We start from the raw sequence: 22698 nt of genomic DNA on the forward strand, positions 1-22698 counted from the left end.
TTAACATTTGGGGTTACAGAAGTGATTTTAAAAGTGAACGGTACAGAGCCACTGTAAAGGGATGAGTTTATTATTGTTTTAACAGTCGGGATTATGGCATGAAGGCAGGATTTAAGTAGTGTGCTGGGGATGGGGTCCAGTACACAAGTAGTCGGCCTCATCTTACAAAGCAGGTTATTAACGAACGCAGATGTGACTGGTGAGAGCTTAGAGAAGGAGCTGGATGGAGTGGGAAAACAGGGAGAGATATAAATAGATGATGTATTTATGTTAGTTGAATTATTTAGATCTTTAATTTTGTTATGGAAGAAGTGGAGGAATTCCTCACAGACTTCAGTAGAAGAGGTAGTTGGGCCAGATGTTGGTTCGAGTAGTTTATTAACTACAGAGAACAAAACCCTTGGGTTATCGTGGCCAATTTCTTTTATTCTGCCATTGTGGGTGTTCTTAGCAGCAGTTAGTGCTTCTCTGTAAGCTCTTTGGTGGTCAGAGAAAGCCTGGATGTGCACGGTGAGGCCAGTCTTACGTGACATTCTCTCAAGGCGTCGGCCAGCTGCTTTCATAGATCGCAATTCTGAATTATACCAAGGAGCTGAACGTTTAAAGGAAACCTCCCTATGTTTTAAAGGAGATATTTTATCTAAGATTTGCATTGGGTGTGATGAGGATGGATAGGATTAGAAATGAGTACATTAGAGGGTCAGCTCAAGTTGGGAGACTACGTCAGAGAGGCAAGATTGCATTGGTTTGGACATGTGCAAAGGAGAGATGCTGAGTATATTGGGAGAAGGATGCTAAGGATAGAGCTGCCAGGGAAGAGGAAAAGAGGAAGGCCTAAGAGAAGGTTTATGGATGTGGTGAGAGAGGACATGCAGGTGATGGGTGCAATGGAACAAGTTGCAGAGGACAGAAAGATATGGAAGAGGTTGATCTGCTGTTGCAACACCTAGCGGGAGTGGCCAAGAGAAGAAGAAGTAAGTAAAGCTTGTACCAATTATATTTTTGTAAACTAACAAAGCATGAACTGAATCATCTCAGATATCATACAGGATTTTTAAAGTTGAGATACACGTGAAAATACATTTTGGCATTCAAACAAAATTAAACTATTATTGTCATTTACATCTGGTAGTCATTTGCCCACACAGGTGGTTTTCTAACTCAGATTAGGCAAGGTTGTTTTGCATATTAGGAATAGATAAATGTCCTTCATCAATTGCCTCTCCAGAGGTTAAACAAACAGGAGCAAGAAAAACAGCATTCCATATACATCTATCTGACAGCTCCTACGTATACTGTCCTTTCTTTCTCAATACTCTAAGTGGTCTAGTAAGCTTAGATTTTACTCTTTTTTTGTATTCCTGGTTTTTCACTTGTAGTGAAGATCAAAGCTGAAAATCAACTTTCTCCTAGCTTCAGGTCTTTTTAAATTTTACTTTAGTTCTGTTTTTGTTTTATTGTATCCATAATAGCTTCCTTCTGTGTTTCAGGATTTAGGTTTTCTTAAAACACTGCAATATGTAACTTTGTGAGCATCTGTCTACCATGAAGTAGTTCTAAAGGACACATCGTAATTGTTACATGGTCAGTTGCTCAATAGTTAAGTAAGAACTCCAAAATCAATGTTTTCCAATGTCCTTCAAAGCTGGTGTTTCTTTGAGACTGCTGTTGTATTTCTCAATTTCAATATTTGCCTTGGGATAGTGCAATGTCAATTCCTGTGTGTTATATTCCTCTATCTCAGGAAAGTTTCAAATTCCGCAGAGACGAACTGAGGTTCATTATCTGAAATTACTTCCCTTGGGTGTCTGACTCAGCTGAAAAATGACTTGCGGAATGGAATTCACAGTAGCAGTGGTAAAAGCTACGTTTAGCCATTTGCTATCAGAGTTATTGCAAAATGGTAGTCCAGGGCTCCATCAGCAAATGGTCCTATAATATCAGTTACAAGTTTCTCCCATGCAAAGTTATGAAAAGATATTGGCTGAAGTGGAATGTGTATAATAGCTGTTTTGTCATGAAGTTGACATGTTATATGTGAAAAAAATTGTTACTTCCACCAGGGGATCCATTCCAGGCCTTCCAAAAAGATGCCACAATCTCTGTTTTGTTCTGACAATTCTTTGATGATTCTCATGTGCAATACGTACAAGTCTGTCCTGTAAGTCCTGTGGCACCAGCAAGAGATGAGATACATGAATGACATAGTCATCCATTAAAGATTACTCATGCTTCTCTTTGAAATACACTTGAAGATTTAGATCCAAACTTTTCAGATTTTGGCTATTTCTTTTACAAAAGCTCTTTTAGCTTAATATGTATTGGGCATTTAAACCAGGCATTTTTAAATTGTTCTGGTGTAATAATGGAAGGAAATACTTTTATCAGTGTCACACTCGTTAGTGTCCTCATCAGGTGTACTATTTGGTGTAGGTAAAGGTAGCCATGACAAGCAATCGTCTGTAATATTCTCTGAACCTGGTTTGTACTGAATGGTGTAATTGAAATTTAGAAGTCTGGCTGACCATCTGGCTATGCACGTTTCTGTTCTTCCCAGTCCCTTAGTTATTGGTAATGTCGTCAGTGGGCTATATGATCTGTCCGTAATGTAAAGTGATATCCCCACGGGTAAGTTCTCCACTTTTCTGTACCATACATGCATGCCAGAGCCTCTTTCTCTACTGTTGAGTATTTTCATTCTGTTTCACTGAGTGGTCTGGATGCAAATGATATGTTTCTCTCTTTATTATCTGAGTGAATCTGTGTAAGGACTGCATCTAAGCTGTAGTCTGAAGCATCAGTAGTGCCTACAGTAGTGTCAAAAGCAGTTTGTGCTGGGCTATTTACAATGAATTCTTTTACAGTGTCAAAACTGTACTGGGCTGCATCAGACCATATAAGAACTTAAGTTCCACAAAGTAATGTTCTCAGTGCTTCAACCAGTGATGTGTAATTAGGTATAAATTTAGCATACCAAGAAGTGAGACCCAAAAAGGAATGTCATTCCTGCAAATCAGAGGGTGTAATACGTGCATGATTGCTTTCAAATCTTCTGGATCTGGCTTTAAGCCTTCTTGAAAATGATGTGACCTAAGAACGAGAATTTTTTTCAAAATGACAGTTTAAACAAAACATTCAATTGCAATCCTGCTGCATTAATGCAGTACAAAACAACTTTAAGTTGTTTATCATGCAGTTCAGGAGCTGACCCATTGTGTCGGTGTGGTCGGCCCTACGCTTCCGGGTCCTTCTAGTGAGACACTTGAACCCACTACAACTGATAATGTACCAGAGGATGAACCTAGTAGATGAGGACACAACACAGAAACATAGCAAAGGGTAGATGAAACATTGCCAACACATTTATTATAACAATCATATTTGGTAATAGATAACTGTTAATTACAATTGCTTTGTTAGGCTCACACAAATCAACACATAAGTTAATCCCTCCAATTTTCTTTATTGTTACTACAATTGGTGAAATCTATTCAGATGACTGCACTTTTTAAATTACATCTTGTTCTACTATCTTATTTAGCTTCTCTGAAACAGCTGTTCTGATTGAGAAAGGTATACGTTACAATTTCTGTTGAACTGGCTTCACATCTGCTCATATTTTTACTTTATGCAGAAAATCTTTTACACAGCTCAGTCCACTGTTGTTAACCAATGGTGTGATTGCTGACACTGGCTGCACTGAAGTAAATGGCCATGTAGTAATGCAGCCACCCATTAATTGCATATTAAGTGCAGCAAAAAGATCTCTAGCCAGTATAGGTGTTCCTTCATTTACTACAGTATATAAAACTCAGCGTCCACACTATTGGGCTTGTATGTTACAGTCACTGGCAGGCTGGCAGACATCCAAAAACAGGAATTTGTTCTTTTAGTTAACTAACTGCTCACAGTTTTGGTTTTGTAAATGACTTCTTTGTGAAAAAATTACAATAAACAGATACAGGTAAAATAGTAACAGCTGAACATATATCAAGCATCAGGATAACTGGAATTTCTTCAGATACAGTAGTAATCGAAACAATGTACATGATCTTGTCTGATATATTAATATTATTGTTTTCAGAATGCAACACCATAACTTCAGGAGTAGTTACTTGATGTACATCTGCATATATATTACGCTGTGGAAAACAAATCTTTGCAAAATGGCTATACTTACATTTTTGACACTGTGCATCTTTATCAGGGCACCCTGCATGATTTGTTGCATTGTTCCACATTTAAAACACATCATTTTCTACGTATCAGTTGCCTGAATTCAATTTGACACTATTCTATTAGATTTATTTACTCAGCTGGGCTTGTGGACCTCTGGAGCCTATTAGTGACCTGAGTGTTTTATTAATTCTAACGTAATATACTTTCTTAAATAGCTCCAGTTTGGGTTGGGTATTGGGTTGGGGGGTAGCGGTATTGGGTTCTTCAAAATCTACACATGAAAATGTCATTATTCTTTTTTGTTGGCTTACTATTTGTTTTTGATATCAATAAAAAAATGATTAAAAAATGTTGATTGCAGACTGTATTGGTTGATTCTATTTTTTTAGGGTTTTTTGGGGATGGCAAATTAGCAGTAATATTTTATAATTTAAACCCATGTTGTACCTTTAATTTCATGGACCTTACTAGTTGGTCTTTTAAAGTTTTGGATTGCAAACTAGTAGTTGATATTGATGCAAATGTTGTGGTGAGTTAAGATAGATAGATAGATAGATAGATCCCCCTGTTTCTTACTACATTACTCCCCACAATCTATCTTAACTATAGATAAATTCTGTAATTATCTTAATCTCTCAAAATCTTTTTGCCTTCTTCACATGTTCTATGAAAAATTTCCTTTTTCTCCATTTTTGTCTCCTCGCCCATTTCCGATCATAATTTCAATCTGTATTTAAAACATATCCCTGGTCATGCCCCACAATTGATATTTGGTATTTTTCTTTAAATTAACAAATATTTTTGTGAGCAGTTCACTATCACTTAAATTCAGCTGACATTCATTGCATATTCCAGGAAGCAATTAGGGACTTTATTCATAAATTGTATTCTCCTCCCATCACCCCCAATTTAAGGCCTAAGTGATCACTGACCTTAAATCTAAGATGTCTGTGCTAGAATCAACAAACCTCCCATGTTCAACTCAAAACAATAATCCATTACCAATAATAGAGCTGAACTAAATCCATTATTACTCCAAAGGGCAGAATATTAAATGCACTATTTTGTATCAGATGCCAAACCTAGAAACGACTAGCTCTAAGAAACAAGAAAAAGCATTCTCATCCATCAATTCCCTCTATTAAAGTGTTAAAATAAATTATGCCCCTAGGATGACTAAGAAAGAATTTACTGAATGTTATTGTAATCTAATTTTCAGAACAATGAAATGGCTCATCCTCTGAAACTGAGAAATTATTAAACAAAGCACCATTTACATACCATACTGAGCAGGAAGCCTCCTTTTCAAATGCCCCTATAACTGAATCGATAAAGACAGTGGACACAGCTAAAGGACTATTAGGGCTGATGGACTCACATTTTAACTAATTTAAACCCACTGGAAATGACTATCAAATCTCTCTCTTTATTTTGATTTGAGAAATCATCTTATCTGGTGATTTAAATACAAGAATTAACATGGAACTTATTACTCTACTCTTAAAACAAGCTAAGGATCCTACTTTATTTCAAACGTTCCTCCCTTTCTTGCTCATAAACTCTTCCATCAAATTACTAGTTAGGGTTCTTGCTTGTCAACTATAGAAAGTCACTCATTTTTTAATCTTGATTTTGTCCACCCATGTTTTGATGTGAATCTCACAGACTTGTTATTTATTATTTACGTCACGCATCTACCTTTTATTGGTTAGTCCACACACTCATTTTTTGATGTTTATTTCATGTATTAATTTTTTCATAAATAATGTGTTTATTTTTTTATTTGCATTTTATGCGCTATTTTCATTTTATGCAGGTTAAAGCTGATCGGGTTCATCAACAGATTTTTGTAGCCATCTCATAGGTGGATACATTTTCATTTTATCTGAATTAGGGTGTGTTCTAACATCTAATATGTTCACCACAGTGACTCACCCCATTTAAATTTATCTCTGTAATTATATTCTTTTTTTTCTGCTGTCTTACCATTTTAATTTTTGTTTTTAACTTTTCTTCATTTTTGCTCCCTTTCATGTTTCCTGTGATTTAAGGGATGGAGGCTCTGCCTAAATAACTACTCTCAGGTGCTGCAGTCATTAGGGTCACATTTATCTGAGAAGTCTGTTTAAGATACTGACTTGCTACATGCCATCCTCCATAGCAGGAAGTTAAAACCATTGTTCCCTTCACCTTCCTTTCTGCTCTGTTGACCAAATTCTGTGATTTTCTTTTTTTAATGTTCCGTTTAATATTCTTGATTTTGGAATTTATAGTGTCAAGTGTATGCTCATAGAGAAGAGCTTAAAAGCTCTTGTGATGGTAATTACCTCTTGCTCCAGGGGTTGGCACCCTGTGCTAATGCCTTGTCTCTTTTTACCTCTGCAGACTGAAAGATCGACAGCTATACCATCACTGATATCACTTCTGGCGTACCACACACCATGATCTTTTTCTAAAGCTGGAAGGACTTGTAACTCATAACCAGAAGATCCACCATTTTAAGGCAGTCCAGGATTGGGCTTGCATCTGAAAAGATATTATCACAATTGTTGTAAACTCATTTTTTTTTTTGCTTTTTCAACATTTATACAGGGTCCACCATTTGGTGCCCCAACTATTTATGACCTTTTTGTGTTGTTTATTATAGTTTTCAGGATTACTCATGTTGCAAGGAAGACAGAAGAAAAAAAGTTGCAACAATTATTCAGGCCATGGCAGCAAAATTCCAGGGACTCAGGTTCCAGATTTGGAAACAACAGACTCAGCTTGCGAGGGTGGAGGTACAAAATTGGCACATGTCGCCCTCAAAAAGGGGCGACTAATGGTTGATCTGTTGCTGTTACATCTGGATGATGATTTTGAGATATATTTTCTAGTACTTCAGTGTACTGTTATCTGTCATCTCTGGGAGTGTATGCAGTGGGCACACATACTGGTGGTATTCTTGAGGGGAGTGGCTCAGTGGGCTTATTATGACTTTGATGAGCAGCTTGCTGAAGATTACGACCAACTGAAAGCCGAAATGCTGCTGTGGTATGGTGTCAGGCATTTACTCAAATCAGAAGTCAGTAGCTCTAAGAAGGTGGTCAAACTGGTGCCCTGCAACTTCTTGGTAAAAGCTCTACCCCACTTTCTCACCTATCCAGTCTGGCGACAAGAGGATAAGATTATGGATGCCCTCCTTTTCAGCACACAATCCTCCAGCCACAATAATAAAACCACCAGAATATTCAGTTTGCACCTCTGTAACATTTCTATAAAATACACTCAGTGCTTCTTTAAGATAAACTCTTGGAGTGACGACAACAACAGCCTTTATTTATATAGCACATTTTCATACAAATAATGTAGTTCAAAGTGCTTTAAATGATGAAGAAAGAGAAAAAAAGACAAAGTAAGAATTAAAATAAGAAAACACTAATTAACATAGAATAAAAGTAAGGTCCGATGGCCAGGGAGGACAGAAAAAACAAAAAAACTCCAGATGGCTGGAGAAAAAATAAAATCTGCAGGGGTTCCAGGCAATGAGACCACCAAGCCCCCGCATTCTACCTAACATTAAATGATCAGTCCTCATAGCATTCAGGGTTCTCATAGAAGGACTTGATGATGACAGTCACGTGGATTTCTGGCCTTTAATCCATCAATATAGGGACATCTTGGTGCTTTGATTAGGTGGTGGTGACGCAGATCGCCACCACAGAAAACTGGAAAAAGAACAAAAGAGAGAGGAGAGGTTAGTATGGATTTTGGAGCCACCATGAATAGTAAAGATAATTAATTGAATATACAGAACATCAAGATTAAACTAAAATGAAATTATAGGAAAGCCATGTTAAAATAATGAGTTTTCAGCAGTTTTTTAAAGTGCTCCACTGTATTAGCCTGGTGAATTACTTTTGGCAGGCTATTCCAGATTTTAGGTGCATAACAGCAGAAGGCTGCCTCACCACTTTTTTTAAGTTTAGCTCTTGGAATTCTAAGCAGACACTCATTTGAAAATCTAAGGTTACGATTTGGAATGAAAGGCATCAGACAGAAATATAAGATTGAGCGAGATTATTTAAGGTTTTGTAAACCATAAGCAGTATTTTAAAGTCAATTTTGAATGACACAGGTAACCAGTGTAGTGACATCAAAACTGGAGAAATGTGCTCGGATTTTCTTTTCCTAGTTAGGATTCTAGCAGCTGCATTCTGCACTAGTTGCAAATGATTTACTCTTTGTCTTTTTTGGCTAGTCCCAAGAGAAGTGCGTTACAGTAATCTAGCCGACTGAAAACAAAAGTGTGAACTCATTCTTCAGCATCTTTCAATGATACAAGAGGTCTAACTTTTGCTATATTTCTTAAGTGAACAAATGCTGTCCTAGTGATCTGATTAATATATGATTTAAAATTCAGGTCAGAGTCAATAATTACCCCTAAATTCTTTATCTCCATCTTGACTTCTAATCCTAACGTATCAAATTTATTTCTAATAGCTTCATTATATCCATTATTGCCAATCAGTAAAATTTCAGTTTTCTCTTTATTTAGCTTAAGAAAATTACTACACATCCATTCAGAAACACAAGACATTGACGTAAAGCACGTAAATAGCCAGAATAATGACAACAGTAAACACTTGTGGCACGTGAAAAGGACGGCACTTTATAGTTAGATGTACCAGTACTAGACAGCAGTGACGTGACTTTATTGCAGCATTTCTTCACCAATCGTCATTCACATAAATAAACAGATTACCTCCACATACTTTACTGGTTTCTGAAACGGCTATGTAAGCACAGAAAGTGGTTAACCCGTCCAAATTAATGGCTGCAACTGGGATGTTATAATGCAAAAACATTTTGGTAAAGATAAAACTGCAACAGTTCTTCACCTCTGTCTTGGTTATCTATTGAAGTCTGAGGTGATCCAGGTTGTTGTCCATTGAGCGAATATTTGAAAGCAAGATAGAAGGAAAAGCCAGCTTGATCTGATTTTCTTCTAGCCAATGTGGATGGACATCAGTTTATTAACCTTGCTTCTGCTTTCATTTACAATGATTACGGAAGTGGTGGATCATTCTTCGGATTGTCAGTTCATGTAAGCTGTGGTCTAGCTGAGTGATCTTTGCAGAATGCCGTGGCTGCTCAACTTCTCCCTTAATTCTGGGGAAATGTTTTACGCTAAGCAGTGTTGTAAAGCAATGTACAGCAATGGTATGTTTTTCAGATAATATAAGCAGCACAATCCATATGAGAGACAACATTTAACACACTTTGTAACAAAGTTTTCAGACTTGGTGGTGCAGTAGCATCTGCAGGTACTGCCGTCTTTGTTTAGTTAAAAAGAAAATATGTTGGTATATTGCATAGGAATAATAATATATCATAAGAAGGCCATTTATATTAGTGAAAATCTTTCTAAACACAAAAAAGTCATAGTGACCTAGTGAATATTCATTACACTTCCTTGCTGCCAATAAATATAAACAAAAGAATACCTTTTGCCAAGCTTTAAGAATCTACCATGATACACAAAATCCCCTACTGAAGTAAACATAACATCTCTGAAGACAAACTTACAGACAGAAATATTGTGATTTTTATAAACACACTAAATGAGTCCATAATTCAATCCATACCACACAAAATCTATTATACATGTACCAAAGTATTCATATTTCACACACAACATACACTCACACACTGACCCTAAATATGACGCAAGTCCATCATCGAGCATCCTCACACCTGCATCCAATTTAGAATGGTGTTTCTGTTTATTTGGTTTATTTTTCATAGTAATTTTTGTGTTTATATTGCATTTTTTATCCTTTAGCCATACTATAAGTATAATTATTGTATAGTGTTCTAGTCTGTTGGTTGTAAGTGTGCTCAAATATAATAAATTGAACTAAATTCAGCTGAACTGAACTAATTTGGATTATCCTGAATTTTACCTTGCTACTTTGAACCAATCTTTGCTGGTGCTCATTTGAACCAGTGGACTGAGAAGTGCCCTGCAACCTATCACCCAAAACAAAAAGTATACAGAAAAGAAAATAAATCATGAACCAGAAATTTATTTAAGAAAGCAAAAATATGCCTAAGCCCTCTAAATGGGGTAACAACAACAACAACAATATTTATTTGTATAGCTCATTTTCATACAAACAAGATGTTGCTCAAAGTGCTTTACAGGATGAAGAAAGAGAAACAAAGACAAAATATAGAAATAAAATTAGGCAATACTATTGGAATTAGCATAGAGAAAAATTAAGGTCAGATGGCCAGGGAGGACAGAAAAAAACTAAAAAAAAAGCTCCAGACGGCTGGAGAAAAAAACAAAATCTGCAGGGGTTCCAGGCCACGAGGCCTCCCAGCCCCCTCTAGGCATTCTACCTAACATAAATTATCTCAAACAGTCCTCATGGTTTTCAGGCTTCACGTGGAACAAGTTGATGATGATGGTCATGTGGACCTATGGCCTTCAATCCATCAATGTAGGAACATCAAGGTGCTTTGATCGGGTGGTGGTGGCGCAGATCGCCACCACAAAAAAACAGAAAAACAACAGTAGTGAAAGTAGGGATTAGTACGGATTTCAGAGCCACCATGAATGATAATGATAATTAAATGCATGTACAGAGTACCAGGATTAAACTAAAATGAAGACATGAGAAAGCCATGTTAAAATAATGAGTGTTTAGCAGTTTTTTTTTAAAATAAGCTGACTTCTTTTCTGTACTGTTGCTAACTTCACTGTGGCATGGGTAATTGTGCTAATCTTTAGCCTGTATTACTGGGGAAATGGCAGGTTTTCATTGAGGGGTACATTTGCCGAAAACAACCGATGTTAGTACATAAAGAACAACATAACAAAGAGCTCAAGTAAAGAACAAGGGTGTTTTGCAAGTGTTTCCCGAAGAGCTTTGTTATCTTGCATTTAATGAATGAGTTTTAAGTACTTTGTTGGCTCTCTCAAGCACCCACATCATGTTGGTCTTGATGACATTAGTTGTTCATTTATTAATATAAAACACAACTTATGAAGAGGTAGCTTTTAAGATATTGGCACCAGGACATTGGCAATGTCAAGATCATCAAGCTGCTTCCAAGAAGTCCAATAGATTCCATTCCATATCTGAGTTGTTGATAACTTCATAATGAAGCTGATTATGAGCAGGAACAGAAGCAGTGGAAGTAGAGATCCTTGCCTTACCCTGGCTCTCACTGGGAAGGTTTCAGTGAGTTGTCCACCATTGATGACTTTGCATGACAACCCATCATTTGAATTTTTAATAATGTTGATATGTTTTCTAGGAACACCATAGTGTGTTAGTATCTTTCAATTGGATTCCCCGGCCGTACTGTCAAACATCTTTTCAAAGCCAACGATGATCCATAATGTTGCAATCTGGTTTGAAAACAATATGTTCTTGTGAAAGCCAGCTCGCTGATCTCTTAATTGAGCATTAACTTTGTCTCTCTCTCTCAGTCAAGGATAATCCTGTTGCACATTTTTCCAGGAACTGACAATAGCATGATTTCTCTGTGGTTAACACAAGTGCTGAGGTTGCCTTTCTTAGGAATCTTTTTCTGATGGTACTTGTTCCTCTACCAAGACATTCCTGAAGAGGGAGTAGAGTATCTCAGATGTAGTATCTAGATTTGCTTGAAGTTGTTGTGAACAGATACTGTCTATTCTGACTTTCCATTCCTCAGTTGTCTAATAGCTTCCTTAGTTACATCTTTAGTTGGAATACAATAGTCTTTGTCTACGTCCTCTGCTGTTGGCTGTACATTGGATAGGTTCAAAGGCCAAGATCTGTTCAGTAGTTCTTCAAAATGTTCCACCCATCTTATACTTTGCTTGTCCCTCTTCCAACAGTGCTTTTCCTTCCTTATCCTACATAGGCCTTTCTGATTTGCTGTACTTTGCTGACAGCATTCTGTTGGTGTCATACAAATCGTTAATATTTCCTAGTCTTACTGTGTCTTTTGCCTCTGCTGCCAATCCATTTACATACAGTGCCTTTTGTCTGCTCTAATGCTATTCTTTGCACATTTTTTATTTTAATGTACTCTGTCTGTGCCCTGACTTCTCTGTTCTCATTCAGCAATCAGTCGTAACTGATTTCTTCTCCCTCTGCTGTCAAATGTTCATTGTCTCCAATGGAATCAATCATTTATGCAGGTGCTTTTTTGGTCCAAGTACTTTCTAGCATGATAAAACAAATGTCTTGCTAACCCTGGTCCATTTACTGTCTGTTGTTGCTTCTTTTTCCATATGTTCTTGAAGTACTTAAAACATGTGGCTTACTTCATCTTCTTCTTTCGACTACTCCTGTTAATGGTTACCACAGTGGATTATCTTCTTCCATAACTCTCTGTCCTCTGCATCTTGTTCCGTTACACCCATCACCTGCATGTCCTATCTCACCACATACATAAACCTTCTCTTAGGCCTTTATCGTTTCCTCTTCCCTGGCAGCTCTATCCTTAGCATCCTTCTCCCAATATACCCAGCATCTCTCCTCTGCACATGTTCAAACCAACGCAATCTCGCCTCTCTGAATGTGTCTCCCAACCATCCAACTTGAGCTGACCCCCTAATGTACTCATTTCTAATAACATCCATCCTAGTCAATCCCAGTGCAAATCTTAACATCTTTAACCCTGCTACCTCCAGCTCTGTCTCCTGCTTTCTGGTCAGTGCCACCGTCTCCAACCCATATAGCATAGCTGGTCTCACTACCATCCTGTAGACCTTCCTTTTCACTCTTGCTGATACCTGTCTGTCACACATTACTCCTGACACTCTTCTCCACCCATTCCATCCTGCCTGCACTCTCTTTTTCACCTCCCTTCCACAATCCCCATTACTCTGTACTGTTGATCCCAAATACTGTATTTAAACTCATCTACCTTTGCCAACTCCCTGCATCCTCACCATTCCACTGACCTCCCTCTCATTTACACACATGTATTCTGTCTTCTTCCTACTGACCTTCATTCCTCTCCTCTCTAGAGCACATCTCCACCTCTCCTGTGTCTCCTCAACCTGCTTCCTACTACCGCTACAGACCACAATGTCATCAGAAAACATCATAGTCCATGGGGACTCCTGTCTAATCTCGTCTGTCAACTTGTCCATCACCATTGCAAATAAGAAAGGGCTCAGAGACGATCCCTGATGTAATCCTACCTCCATCTTGAATGCATCCGTCACTCCTACCGCAGACCTCACCACTGTCACACTTCCTTTGTACATATCCTGTACAGCTTTTACATACTTCTCTCCCACTCCTGACTTCTTGATACAATACCACAGCTCCTCTTGAGGCACCCTGTCATATGCTTTCTCCAGGTCCACAAAGATGCAATGCAATTCCTTCTGGCCTTCTTTATACTTTTCTCTCAACATCCTCAGAGCAAACATCGCATCTGTGGTGCTCTTTCTTGGCATGAAACAATACTGCAATAATCATCACCTCACTTCTTAGCCTAGCTTCCACTACTCTTTCCCATAACTTCATTCTGTGGTTCATCAATTTTATCCTTCAGTAGTTATTACAGTCCTGCACATCCCCCTTATTCTTAAATATCAACACCAGTGCACTTCTTCTCCACTCCTCAGGCATCCTCTCACTTTCCATGATTCCATTAAACAATCTGGTTAAAAACTCCACTGTCATCTCTCCTAAACACCTCCATGCTTCCACAGGTATGTCATCTGGACCAACGACCTTTCCATTTTTCTTCCTCTTCATAGCTGTCCTTATTTCCTCCTTTCTAATCCATCTCACTTCCTGATTCACTACCTCCACATCATCCAACCTCTTCTCTCTCTTGTCCTCTTCATTCATCAGCCTCTCAAAGTACTCTTTTTCCATCTGCTCAACACACTCTCCTCATTGTGAGTACATTTCCATCTTTATCCTTTATCACCCAAACTGGCTGCAAATCTTTCCCAGCTCTGTCCCTCTGTCTAGCCAATCGGTACAGGTCCTTTTCTCCCTCCTTAGTTTCCATCCTTTCATACAACTCATCATACGCCTTTTCTTTAGCCTTCGCCACCTCTCTCTTCACCTTGTGCCTTATCTCCTTGTACTCTTGCCTACTTTCTGCATCTCTCTGACCATCCCACTTCTTCTTTGCCATCTTCTTCCTCTGTATACTCTCCTGTACTTCCTCATTCCACCACCAGGTTTCCTTTTTCTTCTTCCTCTGTCCAGATGTCACGCCAAGCACTCTTCTTGCTGTCACCCATACTACTTCTGTTCTAGTTTCCCAACTGTCTGTTAACTCTTCACTACCACCCAGTGCCTGTTTCACCTTCTCCCTAAACTACACCTTGCAGTCTTCCTTTGAAATCCACTCCAATCACCACTTTCCTACCCTCAGTTCCACTCTCATTACTTTCCTCCTCTCCTCCTCCCTCCGGACATGTCTCCCCCTTCTTCTTCTCCTTCTTCTTCTTCGGCCAACACTAGCCCAATTTCCGCCTGCACCCTGTTTGCTAACACTACTGGGGCGGTCAATGTTAACACGGGGCTTGACCAATCCGGTATGGAAATTTGTATTGTTGTCCACATATTGATTTGGCAAAATGTTACACTGGAGGCCCTTCCTGACGTAACCCTCCCCATTTATCCGAGCTTGGAACCGGCATGAAGAAACACACTGGTTTGTGCATCCCCTGTGTAAATAGTAAATATTTTTAAGTGACACAGTTTCTTTTCTTCTGCTAAGATTTTCTTGGTCATATGTGACTAAACATAAAATCTTGGAGCGTTTATAAAACAATTAATGTAATTCAATTAAAATGCATAGATTCGTTAAAGTGCAATTTCTGACCAGGTTAACTATAGAAGGGGCGGCACGGTGGCGCAGTGGTACTGCCTCGCAGTAAGGAGACCTGGGTTTGCTTCCCGGGTCCTACCTGCATGGAGTTTGCATGTTTTCCCTGTGTCTGTGTGGGTTTCCTCCGGGTGCTCCGGTTTCCTCCCATGGTCCACAGACATGCAGGTTAGGTGTATTGGCGATCCTCACTTGTCCCTAGTGTGTGTGCTAGGGATGTGGGTTTGTGTATGTGTCCTGCAATGGGTTGGCGCCCTGCCTGGGATTTGTTCCTGCCTTGCACCCTGTGTTGGCTGGGATTGGCTCCAGCAGACCCCCGTGGCCCTGTGATAGGATATAGTGGGTTGGAAAATGGATGGATGGATGGACATTAACAATAGAGTGGAATCGAACCTACGATCTTAAAATGAAGCATAACATTCATTCATCTTCTTTTCTCATTGCAGAAAATCCTAAACACTGTGAAACCTTACACCTGTGAAGTACTGGAAATGTGCATCTGTACATTGGGGACTCGAACCTTCAGTGTGCCTAGAAAAGCCCAACACTTTACCCAGTGAGATATATTTCCAAATCACTGAAAAGAGTATTTCACCAAATTTCTACATAAATGATGAATAATTGGAAAAATTAAAAAAAAAACAAAAAAAAAGAAAAAAGTTTGTATACATTGGTCTCGAATTTTTGACCATTTAATTGAAGTCCATTATGCTAATCATTTGACCAATGCTGCTTAACTGAATTAATGAAAAATTATTTTTTTAATCAACTTATCTGCATTTGTCTTGAACCTTTGACTGTTTGATCGAAAGTGCAACACACTAACCACTCGACCAGCACCGCTAATTTTTCATACATATGTGTGTTGACTAAAAGCACTATATATGTGCAACTGGTAAAAGTATAATATAGGTAAATGAAAATTTTAAATTAAACGTAATTAATGTACTTATCCAAGGTCAAAACGTATTAATTTTTTCCTTGTCACCAGAGATGACAAATTTGAAGGAAATCTGTTCAGTGAAAGTGAGTAAGGGTGGCACGATGGCGCAGTGGTAGCACTGCTGCCTCGCAGTTTAGAGACCCGGGTTCGCTTCCCAGGTCCTCCCTGTGTGGAGTTTGCATGTTCTCCCCGTGTCTGTGTGGGTTTCCTCTGGGTACTCCAGTTTCCTCCTACAGTCTAAGGACATGCAGGTTCGGTGGATTGGGGATTCTAAATTGGCCCGTGTGTGTGCCCTGCAGTGGGCTGGCGCCCTGCCCAGGGTTTGTTTCTTGCCTTGCGCCCTGTGTTGGCTGGGATTGGCTCCAGCAGACCCCCGTGACCCTGTAGTTTGGAAATAGTGGGTTGGATGATAGATGGATGGATGAAAGTGGGTAATAAAATTGCAAAATTTGACCCAGACAGAGGGGAAGGTTAGGTAAAATCATGTATAAAAATACCAGTATAATGTGTCTTTACTCTGGAGCTCAGAATGAGCAGCATCAGCATTACCAACCCTACCGATAGAGATCAGGCTGACAAATTGAATTTTACATGTGCGACACATCTTAGGAACAGATAAGACTTAAAGTAAATAGCTGTGAGTGGAGTCATCAGTTTCCACAAAAAGAGATAAAGTCTGCAAGACAGAGGGCATTATTAAATAATCAAAAACAGAGACAGATGAAAAGTATAAGACTTTGCTGTGTACACGCTGTAAGTTAACCTGCCATTTGAAATCTTTGGACAGCTTCACAGACTAGACAAGTAAGTTAACATTTCAATTGCTCTCCGCTTTGTAAAGAAAGGATTTTAAAACTTCGTTTATATATTTGACATTGTTTAATTGTAATAACCAGATGCTGCATTCCGAAATAACCGGCAAGGCTATATTTATAATTGTGTTTCTGATTTTAAGTTACATTAGTAAACTCCTAACCTTAAGAATTTTAACAACCAGACTCAGTTTATATTTGTGTGTTGTGCGTTTTCTGCCTATGCTGGAGACAAGTGACGACAGTTTTGAATGATTATGAGATCGGATGCCTAGCAAACCATTTTAATGTTTTTTGTTTTAATTTGGCAAGCCATAACTGCGCTATGAAGAATAAAAATTACATTCCCATGAGTACCAATAACTAGATACTAGATTTTAAAATTGCGACATCCACAAAATGTTTTGTATGATAAAAATTCAAATTGTAATATTGACTAGACAGAATATGAAAAAAAAATTTCGGTATTTATAGATATTACCGCACTTTTAATGAGAACAGGGCATTCAGCCTAAGAACCTCGTCAGTCCTATTCTAGATTCTCCAAAATAATATCGAGTCGAGATTTGAAGGTCCTTAAATTCCTGGTCTCTAATATATTCAGCTAAGGGATTTTCACGTTGACTGCTTAGGGGAATTTATATTTCAGATATGTGCATGTTTAGTCAAAATTTAAATGTGACACACATGTAATTGCATTTTAATTGATAAAAATTACATTTCAGATGTAATATCTACAATCTGCAATATATATAGGGACCTGAGTTGCCTTGAAAGCTTGCAGTTTGTAATCTTTTTAGTTAGCCAACAAAATATGTCATTTTGCTTGACTTTTCTCTATTAAAATTTTACTATAGATATATAACACTATATTTTGATATGTTTAGTTAAAACACATTAAAGTTATCTGTAATTGCTATTTCACTATTAAACTGCAATTTTCAATAATTTTTAGGCATAAACATCAGTGCAGACATTTCCTATCTACTTAAAATGTATTGGAGATATTTACAATACAATTTTGCACAATACATTAACATTACATTAGAATAACTCACTATATATCTCCATGTAAAACAGCCTTTTGTGTCATTTTATTTAGTAGAATGAATCTTCCCAAGTGAGGAATTTACTATTTTTCTGAGATGGTAAAGAAAAAAATGAAAAGAAAATTGATAGTTATTAAGGAATGTATTGTATTTTTTTGCTCTTAAACATGTAGGTGTTTAGTTTATGAAAATGCTACTTGAAATAAACTGATTCTGTAGTAAGATCCTTTCATTTTTAATTGCAAATTGTAGTCTGCTATAATAATAATAATAATAATAATAATTCTTTAAATGCGCTTTTTTGCTACTCAAAGTGATTTACACAGTGAGTCTGGAGCCACTTCTAAAATAACACATGCAAACCTATTGCTTTTTTTAACATTAGAGTCAAAGTCAAAGTAAGAATCAAACCAGGAATATATGCCAGAATCTAACAGTGCACACACTAATACAATGTCAATGTAAATTTAACAGTATTTCAATCTACAACATGGGGCGTAGAGGGAAACGGGAAAAAGCAGAGTAAATGTGTAAAGATAATGGAGAGAATATGCAGACTCCAAAGTTACAACTCCTGTCCTATTCTGCATTGTGTCTCTGAGAAGGCTTACAGACCCAGTAACATTTTCAATATATTAAAATTTTATTTTATTTGAAATTAGTGGCCAAAAAGTTTCAATACAAACATTTTTAACATGGGTAAAATAAGAAGTAATATATTAAAGTTCTTTTTATTATCATTTCAGTTTATTGAAACACTGAGATGGACTAGCACCCTGTACAGGGTTTGCTTCTGCCTCGCACCCTATGCTAGCTAGGATAGGCTCCAACAGACACCCTCAACCCTATTCAGAATTAAGCGGGTTTGAAAATGACCGACATACTGACTGATTGACTGATTTTTGGAAACAAGTTTGTTTTTAAAGTACAGTAATTTTAATATTGTTGTACTTTTATAAGTCTTATACCATGCTACATGTTAAATGTAAAGAACATCTAATTATTTGTAATTACTGCTAATGGATTTTAAAGCACTGACATGGTAAAATAATGTTTTTAATAAGACAAATATAAAATATTAGTATTAAATTGCAAAGAATCATTTCATTGCAAAAAATAAATAACCAAAGTTAATATAATTTACATGCATTATGGCAATACAGAGCCATCATGTGTGCTTGCCACCTGCAAGACAAATGGGGAGGGTTGGGTCTAATGACAGTTTAATGATGGACAATGGCAGGAAGGACCCAGATGGACAAGATCTTGGCAATGAAGACTGGTTTTGGGTAATTGGAATGTTACCTCTCTAAAAGGGAAAGAACCTGGTGTGAGAGGTGCAAAAGTACCAGCTACATATAGTTGATGTCACCTCCACTGTATGTGTTCTTGAACCAAACCTCTAGATTGTGGGGTGGTCCCTCTCCTACTCTGGAGTTACCATGTGTGAAAGACCTCATGCAAGTGGGAGGATACAAGCCTCCAGTTGAGAGCTGTGCAATGACAGAGATACCTGAAGGGACATCATTGTGTGGAATGGCCTAGAAATGTCTGGTTTAGGCTTCCATTTGTAATGAGTTCAACTCCTACCTTCCAAAAAACGTCTCCCATGTGCAGATTGAGGTTGGGGACATTGAGTCTGAATGGATCCTGTTAAAGACTTCAATTGTGAAAGCATTTGGTCAGGGCAGCTCGTGATAGCAACCCTAGGACCCAATGGTGGACATCAATAGATGTGAGAGAAGCTGTCAGACTAAAGAAGGTAGTCTTCAGGAAAATAATTTCTGTGGAATCTCCTGACTCGGTTGAGAGGTACCAAGAGGCTGAGAGGACTGCTCCAAAGGTGGTTGTGGAAGCAAAACCTCAAGCATGGGAAGAGTTTGCAGAAGTCATGGAGAAAGACTAGTGTATGGCCTTTAGTTTCTTTTGGCAAACTGTTCAACGCCTCAGAAGAGGAAGTTGCAACCTTGCCCAGACTGATTTAAGGAGGGATGGAGAGGTGCTGACTTCTTCTCGGGAAATTGTTGAGTGGTAGAAGGAACACTTTGAGAAACTACTCGAGCAGGTGTACATAATGTTGGCAGCATTGAAAATGTCCAGTGGGGAGGATCCCATCAATATTGTCAAAGTCACTATAATCATCCGAAGATTCAATGGGGGGACATGGTTAAGGCTGTTGGGGTGAATGAAATCTGATTCGAGATGTTGAAAGCACTGGACCATTGTCAGGATAGTGTGGCTAACATATCTATTCAATATTGCATGGGAGGCAGGTAACACACCTTTGGAATAGCAGACTGATGTGTTGGTTCCCATATTTAAGAATGGGGACCAGAGGGTGTGCTCCAACTATGAAGGGATTGCACATTTCTTAGCCTTATAGGTTAGGCATACTGTATGCCAGGGTGCTGGAGGGATGAATCCATCTGATAGCAGAGCCAAAAATACAAGAGGAACAATATGGATTCCATCCAGAACAGTAAACCAGCTGTTTCTCCTGGTAGTTTCTGGGGGGTGCATAGGAGTATGATAACCCAGTATACATGTGTTTTGTAGATCTGGAAAAAGCATATGACCATGCCCCACATCATGTGTTGCTGGAGGTGATGCAGGAATATGGAATAGCAGTGCAGTTCTTGCATGCTGTTTGTTCCCTACATTAATGCAGTGAGGGCTGTGTCAAAATACTTAACATTAAGTCAGATTTGTTCATTGTGGATGTCAGACTCTGTCAAGGCTGTATTGTGTCACCACTATATATGTCTGGGTGTGAAGACACTTTGAAGATAGCTGACTGTGAGCCTCAACATGTTGCTGAAGAACTGGAATCCCTAGAGATGCAGATTCAACAGGTTTTTTCCGGAGAAAAGCATCTCAGGGATCAGAAAGCTCACCCCTTGCAAACTTCATCAAGGTTAATTCAGCTACCTTTGCCCCGATTCAGCTTTACACCGGCTTATGCTCTGGATCATAATGGAACCTGGAAACATCAACAACAGAAGGAGGTGACCAAACCCAGGTCATCTCTACTTCCTCAATATAGTATCACCACTCACAACTGCTTTGACCTTCTCCGTTCTTCTGCCATGCCTGCAGACAGTGGTAATGTAATGGTTATAGGAGAATTGATCATGCACCACCTGAACTTTTGGTTACCTGACTGTAAAATGTTTGTGTCATGTTTCCCTGACACACAAGATAAAGATATAGAAAGAACAGCCTAAACACTCCTTGGGAAGCAAAAGTTCAGGACAATTGGGATAACTGTAATCCACGCTGGCATCAACGACATTCAACTTCATATCTCTCATTTACGACATGAAGAAGAGGACCCCAGCTTTGAAAACTGTTGCATAAGGTCCCCTTCCATGTTGTGTAGATTAGAACAAACTTACATATGACTCCTGGACTTAAACACATGCATGAGAACCTTCTGTGAGAGATGAAACATTAGCTTCATTGACAACTGGGACCTCTTGATTTTTACAAAAATGATGGCCTGTATCAAAACAGATTCAGCGTTCAGGTTCTCTCCAAAAATATCTTAAAAGGTAACCTGTTTTTCTTGACTACATAGTTTTAGTTCAAATGTTCAGTATAATCCTCTGTTAGGATGTGATAATTATATAGTGGGTTCAGACGTTCTCTGTATTAGCACTCTAATAACAGACCATAGTCTAACTAAAAAACACAGACAAAATGGTATAAATGCAAATAAGCTATTTACCAGTTCACCTATAGATGTGCCCTGTATTAAAACTACCGTAACAGACCGGAGTTTAAATAAAAATCTGGACAAAGCGGCATAAACATGAATAACTTAATTACCATTTCAAGCTGTTATAACATTCTGATTCAGCTCTGCTCTTCCAATACCTTAAATGTGGTTTTAATAAATATTAGAGCATTAAAAGCAGGACTTTTTACACTAATTATCTTATCATTGACAAAAGAATAGACTTTCTTACATTAAGTGAAATGTGGCCCAGCATTGATATTGCAACAGTGTTAATTGAAGCAGCACTTTCAAATTACAATTTTGTTCATTCGGTTCACCAGGGCAAAAAAGGTGTCAGTTTAATGAGTATTTACTCAAGTCGATTAAACTGTAAAGAAGTCGGTTTTGGTACTTTTGTATATTTTGAGTATCTTGAAGTGGTTATTCAAGGAATATTGCAGTCTCTCATATTGACCATTTATAGGCATCCAAAATATAACTCTTTGTTTATTGTGGTAATTTCAGAATTAGTATCTATTATAATAACTAACTATGACAAGTTCCTAATTGTAGGCAATTTCAATTTTCATGAAAAAAATCAGACTGACCTGAAAGCAAGACAATTCATGAATTTACTGCACTCTTTTAATATTAATCAGCACATCAGTCAACCCACACGTAAGAGGGGGGCACATGCAGTTCGAAAGGATTAAAAGTTGACTGTAAACAGGTCGTGGATATCGGTATATCTGACCATTTTCAGCATAATATTTGATTTAGAAATATTGGTAACTATAACTAATGAGTAGTGCATTGTTAAAAATCATTATTTTGATTCATCTGCAGCTTCAAGGTTTGCTAATATTCTAAGGAATCAGTCTGAAAGTAGTTCTTGTCCTAATACAACTAGTAATGTAACAAATAAGGTGGGAAGTTTGAATGCTAACATAAGAGCTGCAACTGACATAGTAGCCCCTTTAAAAAACTGTTAAGAAATTCTGCAGCACTATCATAACTCAGAAAAAAGGGTGGAGTGGTGGCTCTGAGGCTAAGGATCTGCGATCTGCGGTGGTATCCCGAAGGTTGCCTGTTCGAATCCCTGTCACTGCCAAAAGAGATCCTACTCTGCTGTGCCTTTGAGTAAGGCCC

At 38.1% G+C, this 22698-nt stretch overlaps 2 protein-coding genes across 5 annotated transcripts in view; both read left to right on the plus strand.

The window, feature by feature from the left end:
- Positions 1 to 6667, plus strand: part of LOC120535723 (transient receptor potential cation channel subfamily V member 6-like) — a 111570-nt gene extending 104903 nt beyond the window's left edge. For 2 of the 3 annotated variants that reach the window (XM_039763747.1, XM_039763749.1), the window contains one exon: positions 6565 to 6665. In XM_039763747.1, coding sequence (XP_039619681.1) covers positions 6565 to 6624 — 60 coding nt within the window. In that variant the 3' untranslated portion in view covers positions 6625 to 6665. Of the gene's footprint in view, positions 1 to 6564 lie in introns of all 3 variants that reach the window. The other variant, XM_039763748.1, reaches the window with a different exon arrangement.
- Positions 6668 to 16570: 9903 nt separating this feature from the next.
- The window catches only part of LOC120535725 (transient receptor potential cation channel subfamily V member 6-like), a 118999-nt gene continuing 112871 nt past the window's right edge, over positions 16571 to 22698 (plus strand). For both annotated transcript variants that reach the window (XM_039763751.1, XM_039763750.1), the window contains exon 1: positions 16571 to 16774. In XM_039763751.1, coding sequence (XP_039619685.1) covers position 16774 — 1 coding nt within the window. In that variant the 5' untranslated portion in view covers positions 16571 to 16773. The remainder of the gene's footprint in view (positions 16775 to 22698) is intronic.

This window comes from Polypterus senegalus, chromosome 9 (genome assembly GCF_016835505.1).
Source record: "Polypterus senegalus isolate Bchr_013 chromosome 9, ASM1683550v1, whole genome shotgun sequence".
NCBI lineage: Eukaryota > Metazoa > Chordata > Cladistia > Polypteriformes > Polypteridae > Polypterus > Polypterus senegalus.